The sequence below is a fragment of the Planococcus citri genome, chromosome 3, assembly GCF_950023065.1.
Source record: "Planococcus citri chromosome 3, ihPlaCitr1.1, whole genome shotgun sequence".
NCBI lineage: Eukaryota > Metazoa > Arthropoda > Insecta > Hemiptera > Pseudococcidae > Planococcus > Planococcus citri.
In genome coordinates this window covers 80,427,175-80,448,370 of record NC_088679.1, presented here as the reverse complement: position 1 = coordinate 80,448,370, position 21,196 = coordinate 80,427,175, and the positions used below count along the sequence as shown (strand labels likewise).

At 35.3% G+C, this 21,196-nt stretch overlaps 2 protein-coding genes and 2 long non-coding RNA genes across 6 annotated transcripts; 2 read left to right on the top strand and 2 right to left on the bottom strand.

The window, feature by feature from the left end:
- Positions 1 to 185: 185 nt before the first annotated feature.
- On the bottom strand, positions 186 to 887 carry LOC135839705 (uncharacterized). The gene is made up of 2 exons (XR_010557632.1): positions 747 to 887; positions 186 to 666 (listed from the first exon to the last, which is right to left on the bottom strand). It is a non-coding gene; the product is annotated as an uncharacterized LOC135839705 (long non-coding RNA).
- Positions 888 to 1,695: 808 nt separating this feature from the next.
- ICA69 (islet cell autoantigen 1-like protein) lies at positions 1,696 to 8,925 on the top strand. Of its 3 annotated transcripts, none has more exons than XM_065355816.1 (9): positions 1,696 to 2,022; positions 2,380 to 2,643; positions 2,738 to 2,898; positions 3,017 to 3,178; positions 3,264 to 3,456; positions 3,550 to 3,649; positions 6,588 to 6,847; positions 6,941 to 6,984; positions 7,230 to 8,925. In XM_065355816.1, the coding sequence occupies exons 2-9, from the start codon at positions 2,433 to 2,435 to the stop codon at positions 7,329 to 7,331; spliced, it is 1,233 nt and encodes a 410-aa protein (XP_065211888.1). In that variant the 5' UTR covers positions 1,696 to 2,022; positions 2,380 to 2,432; the 3' UTR covers positions 7,332 to 8,925. The 3 variants fall into 3 exon arrangements, with proteins under 3 accessions (XP_065211888.1, XP_065211889.1, XP_065211890.1); XM_065355817.1 differs by lacking the exon at positions 1,696 to 2,022 and adding an exon at positions 2,145 to 2,258; XM_065355818.1 differs by lacking the exon at positions 1,696 to 2,022 and having other exon boundaries at positions 2,527 to 2,668.
- Positions 7,555 to 10,910, bottom strand: LOC135839683 (uncharacterized). Its single transcript, XR_010557628.1, has 6 exons — positions 10,754 to 10,910; positions 10,461 to 10,661; positions 10,293 to 10,370; positions 10,013 to 10,220; positions 9,690 to 9,917; positions 7,555 to 9,559 (listed from the first exon to the last, which is right to left on the bottom strand). It is a non-coding gene; the product is annotated as an uncharacterized LOC135839683 (long non-coding RNA).
- Positions 10,911 to 11,323: 413 nt separating this feature from the next.
- Positions 11,324 to 21,148, top strand: LOC135839679 (uncharacterized). Its single transcript, XM_065355814.1, has 2 exons — positions 11,324 to 11,655; positions 12,240 to 21,148. Exons 1-2 carry the CDS (start codon positions 11,629 to 11,631, stop codon positions 15,075 to 15,077), a joined length of 2,865 nt encoding a protein of 954 aa, XP_065211886.1. The 5' UTR covers positions 11,324 to 11,628; the 3' UTR covers positions 15,078 to 21,148.
- The last annotated feature ends 48 nt before the right edge of the window (positions 21,149 to 21,196 follow it).

Below are 21,196 nucleotides of genomic sequence, written 5' to 3'. Positions count from 1 at the left end.
AGGGAGGAGACCCAGAATTTTCCGAGATGTTCTATGTTCACAGCACATACGGAACACGACCCTGAAGAATCACGCAATATTCGTTCTTTTTGTTCGAACGAGTGATTCGGCTCTTAATTGTTGTTTTTAGTGCATTTTTCATATCAAAACAATTTTCTATTGAGTATTGAATGAACTTAGTGAAGTTGAAGTAATTTATGAATTTTATTTCATTTATTTGAAGGAAGAATAAATAAATACAACTTCTCTGTAGTACCTAATACCCAAAGAATTAACCAAGTATATATTTATCTCTCACCCAAGTGCTCATAATCACCCAGTTACGATTACGACAACTCAAACGTCTCAAACTAAACCAGAAACTAGAACTAGATGATAGCGTACAAAAATAAATCAGGAAACTCATGGATAGCAGCATACACAAGCACATTTTTCATTTTCATAAAAGCATCGTTGAACAAGTTTGTTTCGGAGGTCGATGATGGCCACAATATTTCGAAGATGTCCAAAGCTTCTCACCAATCTAAAAAAAATAATCGCTAACTACATCGCAAAATTCACTTTACAAAACAGAGTCGGTACATAGATAGATCAAGTCGCTCTTCAGTCTTCAGTCAAAAGTTGATAATTTGGCAGCTGACAAATCTACGAATATTTTTTATCGTCCTATGACACAGGAAATGATTTTCTGTTAAGTGTTATGTTATCGCAACAGAAGCTGCTACAGAAATTCGATGATAACTGACCTTTGTCACCTTTGGAAAATTGGAAACACGAAATCAATCAAGTATCAATAATTTATATTTAATATCAATACATTCCGCTTCGACGATTTATACAAATTCGCTATGTAAACTCATAAACTAAAATAATAATGCGAAAATGACGTCGACCGTATATAATGGACGAATAATTCAAATGGCAGGAAATGACGCCCACATTTTGGATGCAGAATCCTGGAAACGTTCTGCACATGCGCCAAACATGATGCTTACGGTGCTGGCGGAGAGAGAGACGGTTCCCTGGTTCAACCCACGTTCAACCAGTAAACCGTCTCTCTCTCCACCAGCACCGTAAGCGTCATGTTTGGCGCATGAGCAGAAGATTTCCAGGATTCTGCATCCAAAATCTAGGCTTCACATTTTGTCATTTTTTCACCGTTGAATTATTCGTCCATTATATACGGTCGACGGAAAATGATAACGTTCAGTGATCGAACATTTGAATCATTAGTTCGTTCGTCCATTCGGCGTTAACATCTCGTGGCGGCGCCACCATCGACTTGCTGAAAGGGGGACTTTTTGCAGAGAATCACATTCATTCGCATCTCGACAAGTCGTGTGTGCGCGTGTGTAAGCGTGCGTGAGTATGGAAATGTCCCCCTTTCAGCATGATAACATGTGTTTCATGCATTTCACCGCCAGAGTGCAACACATGTTCGTTGACTCCGAATGTCGGAGTCAACGAACATGTGTTGCACTCTGGCGGTGAAATGCATGAAACACATGTTATCATGCTGAAAGGGGGACATTTCCATACTCACGCATGCTTACACACGCGCACACACGACTTGTCGAGATGCGAATGAATGTGATTCTCTGCAAAAAGTCCCCCTTTCAGCAAGTCGATGGTGGCGCCGCCACGAGATGTTAACGCCGAATAGCACATCTCGAATTTTCCGGCCACCCGGTAGTAGGGCTAGGAACTTGCTGATAACTTGTGCTTGATAAGCAATTTGGTATTTTTTAAAAGCTAGAAAGAATGTTGGATTTGTTCGAAATGTGAAGTAATAAAGTTGTTGAAGAAAAACATTCAAGACAATTATCGTAGATAATCCTTGTTATTCAACACAAACGGAGGCTATCGTTGAAACAATTTTGAAATTCAAGTTGTTATTTGGACAATTCATTTCGCACTACGGTTAAGCGTTGAACATTGAAATATGGACTAAAAGATGTGAAATAATTCATTTCATCTTTCTTCGTATGAACTGCTTCAATTCATATTTGCTTTAATAAAACGGTGAGTGGCAAATACAACTGTTACAACTAAATACAATAGTGTAAAAGTACACGTTTTCAATATTCTCGTTTCATGTGTATATGTGGTTTGTTTATTTCTAACATATGTACTGTTCTGTAGGTTCTTTAATCTATCTGTACATACGAGTACGTGTTACGGTGTTAGTCGTGGCGAGTTGTATGTTATGTACGGGGCTTGTACTAGTTTCCGTTGTGTATATTGAATTAAATGTACTCGTACGTGCTGATGATTTCGTAGTAGCCGATGGATACCGTAGATTATTATTTAACATGCGCGTGAAAGTGGTGTAGTTGTTACAATTTTTGTTTTCTAATTGTTGGTTTTGTCTGTGTGCAGGTTGTATTGCCAATATCTGGTCCTGAACCCCCTCCCTTCATCAAAATATCGATATGGATCCTAACGAATCAGTTATGAATAAAATGCAACACAAGTACTGGGTGACGAAGCAGACGGTTTTTCGTAAACTAGGTAAAAAGGAAGACGAATGTATCGTCGCTTCGGATTCGGAGCTAGATGCCAAACTAGAGTTGTTCAATTCCATTCAACAGACGACCGGATGCTTGTTGAAAGTCATTGGTCGTTATCAAGGCAACTTGAGCAGTTGAGTTTCTCAATACATACATAGGTTGTGTAATGTGTACGTAATTTAATTATTTCTAACTCGTAATTTCAATTTTTCTTCTCATTTTCGTAGCGCTAGCGGTAGAAGAAAATGAAATGGGAAATTTCATGAAAGAATACGGAAAAATCGACAATACTAGAGCTGGTAAGATGATGGTTGCTGTGGGTACTTCGGTATCGTACACTGGCCAGCAACGGTTCATCATGCAAACTCCGTTGGATCGTTTATATCAGGTGAGTAAAATCTACGAAGGGGTATTTTTTTTGACATTTGACGATCAATTTCAATGTTATATTTTTTTGCTCATTGTTCTGTGGTTTCCTTTATAATTTTTGTTGCGTTTCGTTTTAGAAATTAGAAACGTTTCATAGAAGAGCGATAGCTGACACGCTTCAAACAGTACAAAAAATGGAGAAAACGAGGACCGAATACAGAGCCGTTTTGAACTGGATGAAAGATATTTCGCAAGAACTGGATCCGGATACTTATAAACAAATGGAAAGATTTAAAAAAGTAATCAATTTGTTTAAACTTGGTCCGACTCTCGTTATGTCAATCTATCGTCTACTGCTGTTATTCATGCATGCGCCGATTTCAGGTTCAAGAACACGTTAAAATTAGTAAAGCCCGATTTGATCGTTTGAAAGGAGTATGTATTACGAAAATTGACGTGTTAGCTGCATCAAGAAGCAACATGTTTTCCAACCTTTTGTTACTGTATGAGAAATCATTGCGCGAATTCACCGAAAAATGTGCAAATACGTTTACAGTGATCGCTAATAGTTTTAAAGGTAGCTCTTGGTCATTTGCGCTTGGAATTATTATTTCTATTACGTCGTCTACCGGATACTATATAAACCACCATGTTCTCGTTTGCCATTTAGGTTATCAGCATTACGATTTTTGTGTAGTCAAAGAACTATCTGATTTGAAACCAGATTCTTCCATTATTGCTCACCAAGATCAAGAAATAAACGACGAAACGTAAGTGTGTAGATAATGTCAAATGTGAAAACATTAAACATTTCGAGTACCTAGCGTAGCTACTGGCTACCTGTGAAGATAGTAGTCCGGCATATGACAATAGGAGTAATCGCATCCCCGCCCCCCCCCCCGATCAACCGGGACAACTTTTTTCTTACAAGGGTACATCCTAAGGAATATTTTTAAGCAAACTTGCCCAAAAAAAAGTTGGTCTTACTTACAAAATGGCGGCCATTTTGATTGTCAGGTCAGCCGAAATCGCAGATTTTGCGTTTTAACATATGACTTGAACGAAATTTTTCAAACATTACCAAGGTAGATCGAAAGATCATGCAAAAATTTATCAACTGTCAAAATTTCAAGTGCTAAAGTGCCTTTTTCGATTTTTGGTAAATTTTTGAAAAAATCCAATTTAGGCCAAAAGAGGGAAAAAATCAAATTTTTACCAAATTGACCAAGAAAGCTGGAATTTGGGATATACCCTATTTTCGACATGCCAAATCAATTGGAAACGGTTTCAACCCGTTTTGAGCAATTCTGGAGCTTCCAGAAGATTTTTTAAACTCGAAATTCCCACAAAATTCCAACAAATTGGAGTTGTAAAGCTGAAATTTATTCTAAAAACTAATTCCAATACGTTAAAAAGTACTGTAGGTGAATTTCGAGTCGTTTTGGAACCTCCAGCGACTTTTCGAAAATTCCTGAAGTATCCAGCAGATTTTTGAAACTTTGAATTTTCACAAAATTTTATCAAACTGAGATGGAGAGTCGAAATTTATTTTGCAAACTAATTTCAACATGCTACGAAGTGGGCTGCTTGTGGATTTCAAGTCGTTTTGGAGCCTCCAGCCACTTTTTGAGAGGTCGTATGGTGTTTTTTTTGGAAAATTGAAATTTCCTAAAAGTTGCTAAAAGCTTCAAAACCATTTGAAACCATCACGTAGTCTGCGAAGTAAATTTCAGCTTGCCAACTCCATTTGATAAATTATTGTTGCGGGAATTTCAAGTTTCAAAAATCTACTGGAGGCTCCAGTAATTTTCAAAAAAGTCGCTGGAGGCTCTAAAATGACTTGAAATCGAACTGCAGTACTTCGTAGCGTATTGAAATTAGTTTTTAGAATAGATTTCAGCTTTCCATCTCCATTTGATGAAATTTTGTGAAAATTCAAAGTTTCAAAAATCTGCTGGAGGCTCCAGTAATTTTCAAAAAAGTCGCTGGAGGCTCTGAAATGACTTGAGCCCGCCTGAAGTCGTCTTCAGAGGGTGTAAAAATTGGAGTGTGGAGTAAATTTCAGCTTTCGATCTCCATTTGATGAAATTTTGTGAAAATTCAAAGTTTTAAAAATCTGCTGGATGCTTTAGGAATTTTCAAAAAGTCGCTGGAGGCTCCAAAACGACTTGAAATTCACCTACAGTACTTTTTAGCATATTGGAATTAGTTTTTAGAATAAATTTCAGCTTTTCAACTCCAATTTGACGGAATTTTGTGGGAATTTCGAGTTTCAAAAATCTTCTGAAGGCTCCAGAATTGTTCAAAACGGGTTGAAACTGTTACTTCAATTTTAACATCTTCTGAAAACGTCTTCAGGTGAGATCAAGTCATTTTAGAGCCTCTAGCGACTTTTTTGAAAATTACAGGAGCCTCCAGTAGATTTTTGAAACTTGAAATTTACCCAAAATTTCATCAAACTGAGATGGAGAGTCGAAATTCATTCTGCAACCTAATTTCAACACGCTACGATGTTGACTGCTCGTGGATTTTAAGTCGTTTTGGAGCCTCCAGCGACGTTTTTTTTTGGAAAATTGGTATTTCCTAAAAGTAGCTGGAAGCTTCAAAACCATTTGAAACCACTATGTAGTCTATGAAGTAAATTTCAGCTTGACAACTCCATTTGATAAATTAATGTTGGGGAAATTTCATTTTTCAAAAATCTACTGGAGGCTCCAGTAATTTTCAAAAAAGTCGCTGGAGGCTCTAAAATTACTTGAAACCACCTGAAGTCGTCTTCAGGTTCAGAGGGTGTTATAATTGGAGTGTAGAGTAAATTTCAGCTTTCCATCTCCATTTGATGAAATTTTATGAAAATTTAAAGATTCAAAAATCTGCTGGAGGCTCCAGTAATTTTCAAAAAAGTCGCTGGGGACCTTAAAACGACTTGAACTCACCTGAAGTCGTCTTAAGATCAGCTTTCCATCTCCATTTGATGAAATTTTGTAAGAATTTAAAGTTTTCGAGCATCTGCTGGAGACTTCAGGAATTTTCAAAAAGTCGCTGGAGGCTCCAAAACGACTAGAAATTTACCTGCAGTACTTCGTAACGTGTTGAAATTAGTTTTTAGAATAAATTTCAGCTTCACAACTCCAATTTAATGAAATTTTGTGGGAATTTCGAGTTTCAAAAATCTGCTGGAGGCTCCAGAACTGCTCAAAACTGGTGAAAACCGTTTCCAATCGATTTGGCATGTCGAAAATAGGGTATACCCCAAATTTCAGCTTTCTTGGTCAATTTGGCAAAATTTTGATTTTTTTCCCTCATTTTTGGCCTAAATTGGATTTTCGAAAATTCACCAAAAAATCGAAAAACGCACTTTAGCACTTGAAATTTTGACAGGTGATAAATTTTTGCATGATCTTTCGATCTACCTTGGTAAGGTTTGAAAAATTTCGTTTAAGTCCTATGTTGAAACGCAAAATCTGCGATTTCGGGTGACCTGTCAATCAAAATGGCCGCCATTTTGTAAGTAAGGCCAACTTTATTTTGGGCAAGTTTGCTTTAAAATGTTCCTTAGGATGTCCCGTTTAAGAAAAAAGTTGTCCCGGATTCCCGGTGGATCGGCGGGGGGGGGGGGGGTGCAATTACTCCTATTGTCACATGCCGGACTATAGTTCATTTCTGTAGGTATTTTTCGGATCATTACGATCATTTTTTATTTTTCAGTTTACTGGAATTCGAAGAAACGAAAATCAACGCGAATGAACCGAATTCGCCGGTGCAGACTGATATCAATGTTGATAACTTACTTTCGTCAGAAGGCCAGAATTCGGACGATTTGTTATCCGATATATTTTCGCGTTCTTCATTATTATCGCCATCATCCGGCTCCAACACGTCGAATAATACTTCAAATAATTTCTTTTTACCTTCCCAATTATTATCTCTTCAAACTGCGAGTTCGTTGGAACTGCAAAATGCGGATAGTAAGTGTCAGATAATGTCCATTTTGTTTCTGCGTAACGTTTACCGTCATTTTAATGTGATCTAACGCGTGCGTTTCTTGTGCTCTTTTTCAGACAAATCAGTTTCTATGTCAAAAAAGTTGCCAGATTCTAGCTCTGTGAGTAAAAAATTGATATTTTATTTTTTTGTAGAGCTCATAATATATTTTTATTTATTTATTTCATAATGTCTAAAAGCGTCATCCAAATTGACGAATACAAAATCGAATGCGATTAGAAAAATGATTTTTCCATTGGTTCTCAGTTTTTATTTTCGTAAATTTTTTGAAGCCTGGTGAATGATGGATATTGTCAGTATTAAAGCGAACTCTAATTTTGATTTTCATTTCTAATTTGATTCTAGGCGAAATCCAGCTCGTGGTTCGACGTATTTGCCGAATTAGATCCGTTATCCAATCCTGACGCTATTGGCAAATCATCCGCCGACCAACATAAAAATTGCTAACTTCATGTTCGGATAGTTCTGATTAGGTGTGTGTGTGTATACTGGTGTAAACTTACTTACGCAGGTCACATACTTTTGTGACTTGTTAATGCCTAACTGAATTTTCTGCGGGTCCACGTCGTGTTATTTTTTTGATTGGAGGCCCGTGCTTGTTTTTATTTAATTTTCGTTACTTTTTCTACAATCATGTGAAACATGCACGGTGTAATTTTGCCCAAGGATACCTTTGAATTGAAGCATATTGTACCGAACGCGAATGCATTTTTATAATAATTTTTACTTACTACCCGTACTTATTGCCTATTTGTAAGGTCCTATCCGACTAAATAGTTGCGTATTACGTTGACAGTATCGAACTAGGAGAAGTGTTATTATGCACTTTATTTCAAACGATTGCGATGAACCGTGAGCGTGATACAATACACTCGTATGTATGTATATAAATATTTTTTTTCAAGACCGAAAACGGGTTACTTGAAAATAAAAATATGTTCTATAACCCTAAACTGAAAATATTATAAGCTGAAAACAGCGCTGTTGTATGCTTGCAAACTGAAAATAAATCAGTTCAGTTTCGGTTATTAACTTTTGAGAATAACTACTAGTCAAAACTTATACATTTTTTTTTTTTGGTATGAAAATGTATGTACCTTGTACACGTTTTATATTATGAATTTTATTTTGTTTTTAATTGCGCTTACCTATTTGAAAATGTTATACGATTTTTGTTTATGTTTTTTGTTTTTTTTTTGGTAGGCTTGTTAATACACGTATTCTTATTATACATTTTGTGAATTTTATATGGTGTGGGTGTGCTCGTTTTGCAGGGAATTCCTGTAGTCGAAGTTTCGTGCGCTACTCTAGTCAATTCTTGTAATGGATATCGGATTGAAAACCTTTACTGTTTCTGAAATTTGAAAAATGATACCGATTCGAAATGTAACTGATTGTGAGAAAGTGCCATTGTTCAGAGTAACATTATTTTTATTATTTTATTTTTATAAGCTAGGAAACGAGCCCTTTTTTTGTACACATAGTTTGTATTATATGGTTATCGTTATCAAGGTGTGAGTCATATGTCGGAGTATGTATTCGAATTTTTCGTTCGGCGCATACAGTCCAATTTGATTATTTACATGATGCAACGTATAAGGCACAAAATTGACAGGTGACGCGCGCCGAACGAGAAGTGCGAATACAATACATACGTGCTCCGACGTATGACTCACACCTTGATAACCATATACAATACAAACTATTTGTGTACAAAAAAAGGGCTCGTTTCCTAGCTTTTAAAAATAAAAATGTTATCTGAACAGTCATTAAAAAAAAGTATGAGCATTTGCGCGATGAGGAAACTTTCGTGTATTGTATTAAACTAGAAAGTGAAAAATCAGGGTAGTGTCTGAAATAGCACAAGATTTGACTTGCATAGAAGTATCCCACTAGTTATTTGAAATTGGTCTTCTCATAGTATTAGCTGACTTCTACCTACATGTATGTAATGTACTTATGGCTATACGTACTCGTATTTTTACTAATAAATTAAGTACCTACATATTTTTGCAAAATAAACGTCGTTTCAATTTTTGAAGATTGGAGTTACGATTAATAATTTCCAGCAAACTTCTACATAATTAGTGTTTTTTTGGATTTTGTTTCATTACTTATTATTATTTTTTCCCCCTAAAATTCCGAAGTGGATCCATTCGAGAACCGCCAGCAAAATTTGATTTTCCAGTTTTCCACATTCGAACATTGAATCATATTTTTTCAAGCAAATTACCAAATTAGAACCAAAAATCTTAAAAATCGGAGCCATGGTTTTTCTTTACTCTACGACAATAATAAAAAACGTGATAATGAATCATTTTGTTGATTTTTTTTTGTCGACTCGAAGCATCTTCCAAACCAGTTGTAGGATGTAGGTAGCATAGTATTCTTCATATTTTTCATTCGCAAACCACAGCACTCACAGCAGATGACAAGGAAATCTTCATTAGAATTGAATTGATTTTTGATTTAGGAATTCGGATAGGAAGCCGATGGGTCGAGGAAGTGGAGCTGGAGCTCCGCTCGCGATAACTGTAGCATTCGTTAGAAAATTTAATGATACAATGAAGAATGTTTCGGAGAGCGTTTCAGAAAATGTGAACATTCAGTACAGTCATCATGGAGCATTCTTTTTAAAGTAGATTGATCGTAAACTGTAAGCGGAGAATTCAATGCTGCAACAGCAAAAAACGTACATGAATGGCGATTTAAATTTTTTAAAATAAAATACACAGCACGTTGCATACATACGAATTCGTCAACATTACTTTGTATGCACTGGTGAATGAAGGATGGAACACTTACTAGAATCAAGTTCAAAATGTGACATTTCAGACGTCGTATTCATAACAGATGAAGATGCTGGTGGGCTTGCATTAGTGATAGGTGGAGTTGCAGTTACATTTTCCTCAACTGGAAGATCTGTGATTGTCACTTCAATGGGAGATGAAGATTCAGAGGTATCAATTTCAATTATTTCCAAACACACATCATTACTATCAACCAAGTCAGCGAGAATTGCATCAGAAGTACCTATGAAATTAAGTGAAAATGATAAATGCAAATTTCCTCTGCAACATTTCGATAAACATCTCACACAGTTTACAATATGCAGCATTGTTACATACAAGCATTTAAATCGTATATTTTGGAACTGCGTTCAAAATAAGGGTGTCGTAAGCATATCCGGTTCCAATACTCCTTTTTCTAATGATATCTCTTTCCTCAAAATGTTTTTCACACAATACAGTATTTTTCCCCATCATTTCGGCATCTTCTTGGGAACACTTACAAAAAAACATCCACTTTTTCCTCAAATCTGGGTCCTCCGGAAATCTGTAATAAATTGTGCAATTAATTTCGTTTATTCAATTTCTTGTTACTGTGGTAATAATTTCAGAAACTTACGTAAAATATGAAACACCCTTTTCTTGGCAATCACAAATGAAACAAATTTTCAAGCGTTCACGCTTAGGAGTTTTACATCTACAGAAAACATAAACAGTAGGTACATAAGTACTTTACTGAAATTGTATGTGGTAAAATGTAAATGACGATAATGAAGTGATATCTTACATTTGAGGCTGAGGAAGAAGTGAGGGTATTGCATTTTTTTTTAATCGATGATTGGATCCACCATCACTTGATTTTCGTTTGATGATATCTTCATCACTGAAGTGCTTGGCACACAATTTAGCCCCAACTGAAACTTCGTCGACATCACAAAATGTTGTCCAAAGCTTCCTAGTCGCATCGTCTTTATCTTTATTTGGAAATCTATAAATTACAAATATGTATGAAATTGTGAAATTGAAACCAATGGAGAACTGAAAAGTGAATACATTCATGTAAGATTGCTGAGTGCTTACCCGAAAGTTGGTATTTCTTCATCTACTGCTTTACAAATCACGCAATATTTATATTTTTTCTTCTCTTTTTTATTTTTAGTCATTACAACCACTTAATTTAAAAAATGCGACGGAAAAATTAGATAAATTAAGGTAATGTTTCTAAGGTTAAATGTGATAAAAACGCGCCAAATCTTCAGGAAAAAGTGAAGTCTTATCACCTACTCGCGCATGCGCATTAGGGACCCGTGCAAATTCACTCTCAACCGCGACCTTGAATTCAGCGTTGCCAACTTAGCATAATCGATGCTAGATTTGGCATAATTTGATTTCATACGATGCTAAAAAATTGCATCTAGCATCTAGCATAATCTTTTGGCATAATAATTTTCCAATCTGGCATCTTAATTCATTTTAGCATTGTCATTTTTAACGTAAATTTGGGGAAAATTTTTGAAATTTTCGTAATTTTAGTTAAATTTTCATACTTTTGACCCTTTTTTCAACAATATTCCATGAAAATTCCAAAGTTGGAACTGTTGAAAGCCTTCATTTTCGGAAAATACGCCAAAAATCACCAAAAAAATTTAGCATCTTACATAGCATCCGATTTTAGCATCCTTTTTACATTTAGCATCTTCTTAACCTTGAAATTTTGATGCAGTTTTTTACCAAATTCTGGAAAAAAGGGAGGAAAAACAAAAATTTTGTCTGGCATCAAAATTTAGCATAATTTTTTCGTGATTTAGCATCCAAACGGCATAATTTTTGAGTGGTTCTAGCATCAAGTCTGGAAAAAAGTTGGCAACGCTGCTTGAATTATTCACGTATTAATAATGTAACTAGCTTGGTCCATTTTAGCTATATAGTCAAAGGCTTTCATTCACCAATTCACCATGTCTTCAATTATCAATGATGAGAGGGTAAGTCTACTCCGGTGTTATGTTATTCGTTATTCTATATATTCTCAGCAACTATAGCAGAAAAAGTTATCAATTCATCTAATAAGGCTTTTGACGTATTGCGGGTTGCATATCGGTTTGCCTGAACTTTATCGGTTTGGTGGGATGGTGGGCATTCTTATCAGTGAGTATCAAAATTTCATATTTTGAGCAATTTTCACAAGGTGTTTTTCAAATGTATAGCTTTTATTTAGTTTTGTCTTCAATTTTAAACACTGTTAAACCCTGTAATGGAAAAAAAAGATCCTCTCTTCGTCGAGTTTTAATGTTTTAAAGAAGTTGACAAAACGTCTTTGAACCTCGACAAAGAGCGGATCTTTTTCCATCACAGGATTTAACAGTGTTTAAAATTGAAGGAAAAACTAAATAAAAGCTATACATTTGAAAAACACCTTGTGAAAATTGCTCAAAATATGAAATTTTGATGCTCACTGATAAGAATGCCCACCAAACCGATAAAGTTCAGGCAAACCGATATGCAACCCGCAATACGTCAAAAGCCTTATTCCGTCAACTTCATTCATTACGTACCGTTTCTGTTACAGGAATGGATCCAAAACGCTATAAAAAAATACGCAGAATGGGAATCACTGTATCTATGGAAAGCGTTTGAAGCACACCAGTATGAGTTGCTGAAATCTTACGTTTGTCTTTCACTGTACGGTTTACTGTACGGAAGTCCATCTCAAGAAGAACAGAATATAAGTGATATTTGGCGCAAATTTCCCGACAAACAACAAAAAAATATCGACGAGTTGAGCAGAAAATTCAATTACGAGAATGGTCGAGTTGTCGTAGCTCATACATATTTGTATCTTGATGATGATAAAATAGCTTGCGTTTTTAGACAGTTGAAATCCAACGATGACGTTATTTTCATCGACGATATCGGACGTGTTTACAAATCGTGGACCCATTTCCTTAATACGAATCGATTACCGAATTGCCATTACGTAGCACCGGACGACGGAATGCATAAAATCAAACAAACATTACTCGAGTATAAATCTCCGGCCGCTGGTATAGGTCATGTAGTACTTAAAGGAGCAGATATTGCAGCGACAGGTACTTCGATTGTGGGAGGTGTGCTATTGATATTGGGTACAGCTCCTATTTTAGCCTTTATTATAGCCGTCGCTAGTACGGTGTACGCCATCGGAAGGAATATCGGTGTCTTGGTTGATCGTGGCGTACATGAAGAATCGATCGGTTTCAATAATGCTCAGTCGGCCTCGGCTTGGTTGACTGTGATAACTGGAGCTTCATCTTTGGTTTTATCCCAGTCCGCTTTGATCGTCGAGAACGCTGGTAATTTCGCTAACGTAGCCAGAATAGGTTTACAAGGATTTAATTACGCAGCTTTGGCGTCAAATTTGTGTAATTTTGGAACCTACGCGTATTTTCTGCAGCTCAAAATCGAAAATGGCGAGGAACTGACTGCGTTCGATTTGATGCAAGGGTGCGTCAGTATATTCTTGATATTCGGAGCTGTTTCCAACACTAAACAAATGCATAATTATATCAATAGCTTGGAGACGGCACCCACAACACTTACAGGACGTTTGACTCGATCTGTTAAACAAAGTTTAAAAGAATTACAAATTCAATTGCATGATAATGAAGGCAACGCTGGTGTAAAAGAAGTAACCGTTTGGGAAGAGAACATACCCAGTTGGGGTTTGAATTTTGTGTTGAATGCTCGTCAACAATTCTTAGCGAAGCATACAAACATCCAACATATATATTACAAGTGCTTGGAAATTTTGAGTACTTGTTGCGATTTTCGGTACCAGAAAATTGACGTCATTGTTTTCTTCTCCAATATGACTAACCATATTCAGAATCTGCTTATTTTAGTCTCCAATGGCTTGGTTTCGATTAAAGAACGATTACAGCCATTTTTGAAACAATATTTTTCGTGGGCGATCCCTGATTCACTGATCGAACAAATCGGTCATATGATTGGAAACACAACGACCGCTGTCAAGAACGTGGATGAAACGTTGATCGAAGACAACGAAGAACAACCATTTGCCGAAAATGAATCAAAATTGTGCTACGAAATTATTTTCGAAACGGCCAAAAATCGTATACCTGAAACGACCAAATCCAATGACATCATCAGTGTGTTTGGTTATCAACTGCTATCTCTTGTTTGTGAAATAATGATCGAAGCCCACGATAACTACGAAGAATGGGTATCGAAAAATGAAGAAAAAATGGACAAAACTGACGCCAGCAAACGATTCTCCAAATTAGGCATAAAAACGCCGAGTGATTTTGCCAACTTAAACTTCGTTCATATCATGAAAAATAAAAATACCACATCGGTAAATCGAAACGTGGAAAATGAATTAACGCTCCAGAAAGTATCTACTCTGTATGAAAAACTACTCTTCAAAGTGGCACCGAGGAGTACTCTCGTCGAACTTGGTGTTTTGGAAACGTGCCAATTCCTGAAAAGATCCATTATCGAATTTTTCCCGCCACTTGGTGAAAGATTCAAATCTGCTAAAGACATGTATGAACTCGGCGCACCGTTAGGGCACCACATTGCAATGAATTCGGTATTCTACGTACTGAATGTGAGATCGAATAATAGATCTTACGTGATGAATGACTCAACCTTTTTCGAACTAGCTGCGGACGGTTTACCTTTGGATAAAATATCTCGAGAACTTTCAGCAGAACTAAGTGACTGTAAACAAATATCTAAAACTAGTAACCAGCTTTCCGATGAAAATATTCGCTGCTCTGTGTTATTTTTATGCGATAAATTCTACCGGAAAGTTGATTCCATGCTTCGTGTGACCGGTCAAGCCGAACGTGAAGAAAGAGTTAAAGATTGTTACCACTATCTGATGGGAAAATTCACCGCTTCGATTCAAAATATGGAAAAAGAACGCAAAAACGAGCTCTCTGATTGTTTCGAGTTTCAAAACGACGTTTATTTTGATCGAAGAAAGTTCGCCAGCGTTTTCAGAAAAGCATGCGAAGCGCAAAAACACGAAATGTTCGCTTCTGCGGTGGAGTATTTTACTCAAGAGGAAAACCTGCAACGCTTAGCTCAGCAATATATCACCGAGCGTAGAAATTTTGATAATTTTTTCGTCGAGGTGTTTACCGAAATTGATAAAGAAGATGGAGTGCAAATGTTTTCCATTGATGAAGGCAGCTTTTCAAGTTTACGAGCTTACATGCAACGAGCTGCTTCCCTATTTGACTTGGATGAGAATCGAATGGAGCTCGTCAAATGGGAGAATGGAGTAGTGATTTTAGAATGTGGTGATAAAATTGTCGTATTTCAGAATGTTTATACGAAATCGATGATTGTAATGGAGTTCGATACATCTAATCAACTTAATTCGAATTATTTCCAGTGAAATGTACGTATCTAATACTGTTTCCTCAATTTAGTAGAGATTGACTATAAGCATTATAGAGCTTTATTTTGATGTGATTTTTTTCACCTTCACACTTTCTAAAGTGATTGATATTTTTAGCACAATCAATCAATCATTTTGTTCATTGAACCGGTTTCATTTTTAATTATTAATATCGATTTTTTTTTTGTTATTTTTTTATTATTATTAAGGTACCTATGCCTATTTCTACTTTTTATAAAATGATACTAATATCGACTTATTTATGTATATTTTTAATGTTGTCTTACGAATCGCGGTGTTTATTTATAGATAGCCAAGCTATACTATATACAATGAATGTTGCCCAAAGTGTATTATGAAAGTGTAAAATTTTGCAAAATGCATTGTCCAAAGGTACGAATTGTGTTTAAAAATGGTTTGCATTGTGTTCCAAGTTGCAACTTTTATTACGTTTAGATTTAGATATCACTACTTTGAACTTTCGATATCACCTATACCTACTCATATTTTTTTTTATCGAATATCATTACTTAGGTATTCACGATTGTTTTTTAGTTTTTAAAATGAAAATCTTTCTTTCTTAGTAAGTACATTTTTTTTGCGTGTGTTTGAAAATAAAAATATTGAAAATTTCTTTCCAATTTGAAGGCGACAACAATTTTTAAAAACCGCGAGCTCTGAAACCCCATAACCAAAATTTCAGCTACTCGAGTGATTTTTCGATTTTAGGTGAATTTTTAAGAATTTAAAATTGGCCATTTTAAGGGACTTACCTATATGCTCTTTTAAAAACTCGAATAAGTATTAATTATTTATTTAAAATTATGAGTATTTAACTAATATCAACTCTCCTGATCGAATTTCATCATTTCTAGTCATTCTGGAACCTCCAGCGTAAAAATTTAGTTGTGACTTAATCTTGACCTATTTTATTCAACGAGTTTATTCACATTTGAGCTGATTTCCAAGAAGGACCCTCCAGTGCATTTTTTGATCAAAATACTTGAGAAAGAAATTCAATTTTTGTTCATAAAAAATTATTATCATTTTTTCACAGACGGCCAAATCTTGTCTAAAATTAATTTCAAACCCCCCCCCCCTCATTCTTTAAATTCGAACTATCCTGAAGTCTCTAGCGTGATTTTCAATCTCTTCAGGAAATGCGGAAATTAATGTGACCCACTAAAAATCGAGTTGTGGCATATTCTTGAACTGTTTGGAAGATTTATCCACATTTGAGACATCTCGAAATGTATCTTACTCTTACATACCTATCTAAAACCACCCTTCCCCCCTCGAAATCAGAATTTCGCAATTTAGAGCCGTTCTGCAGCCTCCAGACTCCAGAGTGATTTTGGATAGCGACGGGCAAACAATGATCAATTTGACCTTTATTTTATTTTTTTCAATTTTCATTTTCAAAAAATGCCAATTTTTAAAACATTTTCTATCTCAAAAATTTAAATTCCACAAATTTTTGAGATAATATAATTATTTTTTTTTTATATAACTTTAGATCTTCAAACCAATATTGTACCCCCTATCTTCATTGACCCCTAAAATGATGTTGGCTCTTATATGGAGCCCCTAAAAATTTTGGAAAAATAAAAATATATACATAAAAAACTGTCATCTATAGAAATTTTTTGAAAATTTTTCATTTTTTGGTCCTTTAAACGATGTTGCTTTCCTTGTACAATTGCAAAACCCGTTAAGTTGAAAAATGAATAATATCATTAAAAAAATGAAAAATTTGGTTTCTTCTTTCTAGAGTCTAAGGGTACAAAATATTTGAAAATATTTCCCTTTCTCTCTGATTCTTTTTTCAAGAAAAATGTTTCCTCAGTCCCCCAACAATGTTGGCCACCTACATTTTGTAGAGATCCTCTAAGTCCTAAGTCCTAGGTTGGAAAAAAAGTGATAGTAAAGTCTCATGTGCGAGGAAAGTTTCAAGTAGGTAGGTAATGGATATTTTTTTGCTTCAAAGCTCAAAATAAAATCTCATTGATAGGGATTCAAAACGATTTTTTCAAGTTCTTGAGATTCAGATAAAATATTGTAAAATTGTAAAACATTGTGTTTCTTATTGGTGAATTTTCCCCAAGTTTTGGAACTCCCATCTTTAATTATACCCCTAACAACCAAACGATATCGTTCCATGTCTTATGCAGAACGATGTCATGTCGCTCCTATATCTATACAATGGCAAAATGTCCGCCTATATCGCTAAATCGCTGTAAATCTATCTATATCTGAACTATATTCAGAGACATTCAGAAATCTGATGAGCGATTTCTACCAGACATAGTACTGCTTTTCTGTATAGCACATAGATATCTGAGGGATGTAGTTTTGATATCCAGGGTATATCATTTGATATATCGCAGGATATCTAGCCTATGTCTGTAGATTTCGTCAGATTTCTAATCGATGTGCATGAACTATATCGTATGTATATCTTTCTTGTGAATTTTTGTATAGAATTTTCAAAACCACGTTGGTAATGGAATGTAAGTCTCAAAGAGAATACAGTGAGTTACAAAGAGTAATGTTGGATTTAAAAAACAAAAAATCAAAAGTTTTTTACACCAGCGATATAACAATTATTCACTTTAGTAGTTTTTTTTTAAAACAAAATTATTCTCTATAACTCACTGTATTAGCTACAAGACTTACATTCTACACCAATACAATTTCAAAAATTCTACACAAGAAATTGACAAAAAAAAAAGTACATACATACATATAAATTATTTCAAGAAAATCATATCATTTTTGAAATCAACAACCTCTCTCAAGCTTCTCACACTCGCTTCACATTACTATAGCCAAAAGGTTCCATAAATCCAGCTCACTAAAAACCTTAAAAACAAAAGTCCACTAGCCAGGGAACTTCACTCATGGGCACCTCCAGCCCAGGGAGGAGGTGCTGGTGATGAATTTATTTATTTCTTGTTATTTTTTGTGCCAAAGTGAGGTAATAAGAAAGAATTAGTTAAAGTAAAATATAACTCAATGAAATCAAAATTATAGTCTAATTGGAGTTTGCATTACTAACTTCATTTACAATATTGAAAAGTTCCATAAGATGCCTTGAGAGCTTGTCTAAGTGTAGAACCATTGGTATATTTTCATTTTGTTCCAAAATTCACAATTTCACATTTTTAGATACACAATCAAACACAAACACACATACACAGATTTAGAAAATGCATTAAAAAAATTCCAACATCTTTAAAAAACAAAAAACGGACACACTCATGAAACATCCGGAAGAACAGTTTGAGAATAAAAAGCCATCATTGTCACTTTTCAGCCATCTTTGATAAAAATTTATCTCTACACATTGCACAAGTTACAGAAAATCAAAACAAAATTATAGAGGAAATCGTTCTATATCTTGAGAAATCTATAGGATGACCCTACTTTTGCCTAGAATCATCACAATATAGTAACAATAACCTGGAGATATTGCAAAACCTATATCCTTTTCTAGATATCCAAACGATATCTACAAAAATTATGATAGGGAAAAAGGTGTTGAGGATATAGATAGATATACCTGCGACATAATCGATATAGCCAGACATACATACGATGTCATTGTACAAAACTGAATCCCGTAAATCGTTTATAAATCGTGAAATGCTATTGAGATATCTAAGTGACATAAAAACGCTAAGTTTGGTTTGTTAGGGACCCACCTACTTAATTTCTGATTCGAAACAAAAATTAAAAGATTTCAAATTTACAGTAGCTACCTACCCTGAAAAAAAATTAAAAAATGAAATGGCCCCAGATGAAAAATGTTGATCAAAAATCTAGGGTCACGCTCGTGACCCCCCCCCCCCCAAACATTGAACCCTCCTCCGTTGTTTTTTCAATTCTCAGGTAATAATAATATCATGTTGAGAAAAATATTTAAAAATCGTCTACCTACTTGCTAATGTTAGGTATTCTACTACATACAAGTATTTTGAAAATTCAAATTGAAAGCAAATCAAAATTTGAAAACAAAACTATCTACATTTGCCAAACCTGTCAAGTTTTGAAATTTAAACAACAAACTTGCCCAATTTTGAATTTGAAACCAACCTAATAATGCAAATAAATTTCCTCATCTACCAATACCAAATCAAACCCTAACAGTTTTAAAATTCGAGTCAATTCGTATTTGAATTTCCATTTGACAAGCCTTCACTAATTTTTTATTTTTACTTTACACCAATCAAATCTCCTTAATACTTTTTACTTTTTCCAATCATGATCCAATTTTGAAAATTTGAAATCCAATAACTAAAGTAAATTGTTGCATCTTGATCTTCTAACACTGTCAAAAAATTTATCTATATGGAAATTTCTGCAGTCAGGTAAGGTACCTATCCAATTAAATCTAAACAAATTTTGAACTTAAATAAACCAAACCTAATCTCAATTAATGCATTTGCCAGGGATCGCGGAGGGAGGGGGTCAGTGCCTCCGCCTCCAGCTCCGGCTCTTGAATTTGTAAAAAATTTACCTCCAGCTCCGGCTCCAGCTCCAAGGATTTTTTGTAAGTGCCTCCGGCTCCGGCTCCACCCTCCATATTTTTTCAATCCCTCCGGGAGGCCCTCCGGAGGCCTTCCAGGAGGTAGCTGTTTGAGGGGGGTCTCCTTACAAAAAAAATTAATTTTTCAAACCTTGATAAGTGCCAAAATGGGCCCTCTTTACAATAAAAATGAGTTTTGTAAACTTGAATGAGTATCAAAATAATTATGTCATAAATGTCACACTTTATCATTAAAAAATGTTGAAATTTATAGAATTTATCAGTAAATAAATACAAAAAAATTACTGAATTCAATCGGAGCTCGGAGGGTACCTTTCAAGTACCTCCGGCTCCACCTCCAGCTCCGTGTCAAAAATTTCAAGTACCTCCGGCTCCACCTCCTGCTCCGTCTCAAAAATTTCAAGTACCTCTTGCTCCGGCTCCGGCTCCCGGAGCAAGGCAAAAAAAGGGTACCCTCCGGGGGCCTCCGGGCCTCCACCTCCGCTCCGCTCCGCGATCCCTGGCATTTGCTAAACCAACACTCAGTATTTCAAAATTTAATTCAAATCACCTAAAAATACCTAGTAAATACCAAATTTTTTTTTCTAAATTCTATATACCTATCTTTCATCTCTTTTAAAAATTGATTAAAATATTGTGCGGTGATATTGTGACATAGTGCATCTTGCCTTCACCCTGTGAGGTGATGCAGATTTTATGAACCTCCTGTACTGAAAGTATTCGGCAAAGTGTACTTTATAGCCGTTTACTACGTTAGGTCGTAAACCCTTCGCTTCAATTAAACATGGCGGCTTTTGGCGGTGAATATTAAAGGAATATTTCGCGCCAAAAGACAATTTATACTATAAATAGAGGTATTTTGGCGCTAAATCTTCACTTGATGTTGAACCTGCAGTAAACGACGTCTTGTCATGTGAATATAGTGTAGACTTCGCGCTTAGCTCGCGGACTTCCATTTATTATAAAAATCCTTCTACGGAAGTATAAAGTAATTTGTTTTTAATAATAATGCAATCCGATGATTGCTTATTAGTTATCATAATTGCCTTGGAGGATGTTACCGGTCATCTCTCACTTGTGCAACGTTTTTATAAGTTTACTTCTTTTAGTTGAGGATTCCATGTTGCCCTTAGTATTAGTAGGGCCCCTGATAGAATGGAGAATGTGAACAGTGTTATTTGGATGCTGAAATGCATTCATCCTCGAAATCAATTAGTTTCATCGATTGATTGGTGAGTTGGGATGGGTACCTATCGAGAGGAATAGTTACCTATCTTGTTTATTTAATGGTTTAATTACATAACTTAATTATGTATTTAATTGAGTATAATTTTGTATACTCGTGATGATTTCGAATAGGTAAATGTCACGAGTCTTGCATTGGTACTTGATAATTACTGGTCTGTAGTGTAATTATTCTGCCTTGTTACGGAGCTTAGGCAACTTCATTGATTGAGAGGTTGATTATGTGCCTATGTATAATTACGTAGCAATAAATCAGTTAAATTGTTGTGTCAAATGAATTTATTTTATTTATCGACAACATTGTATGTGTAGTTGGAACTTG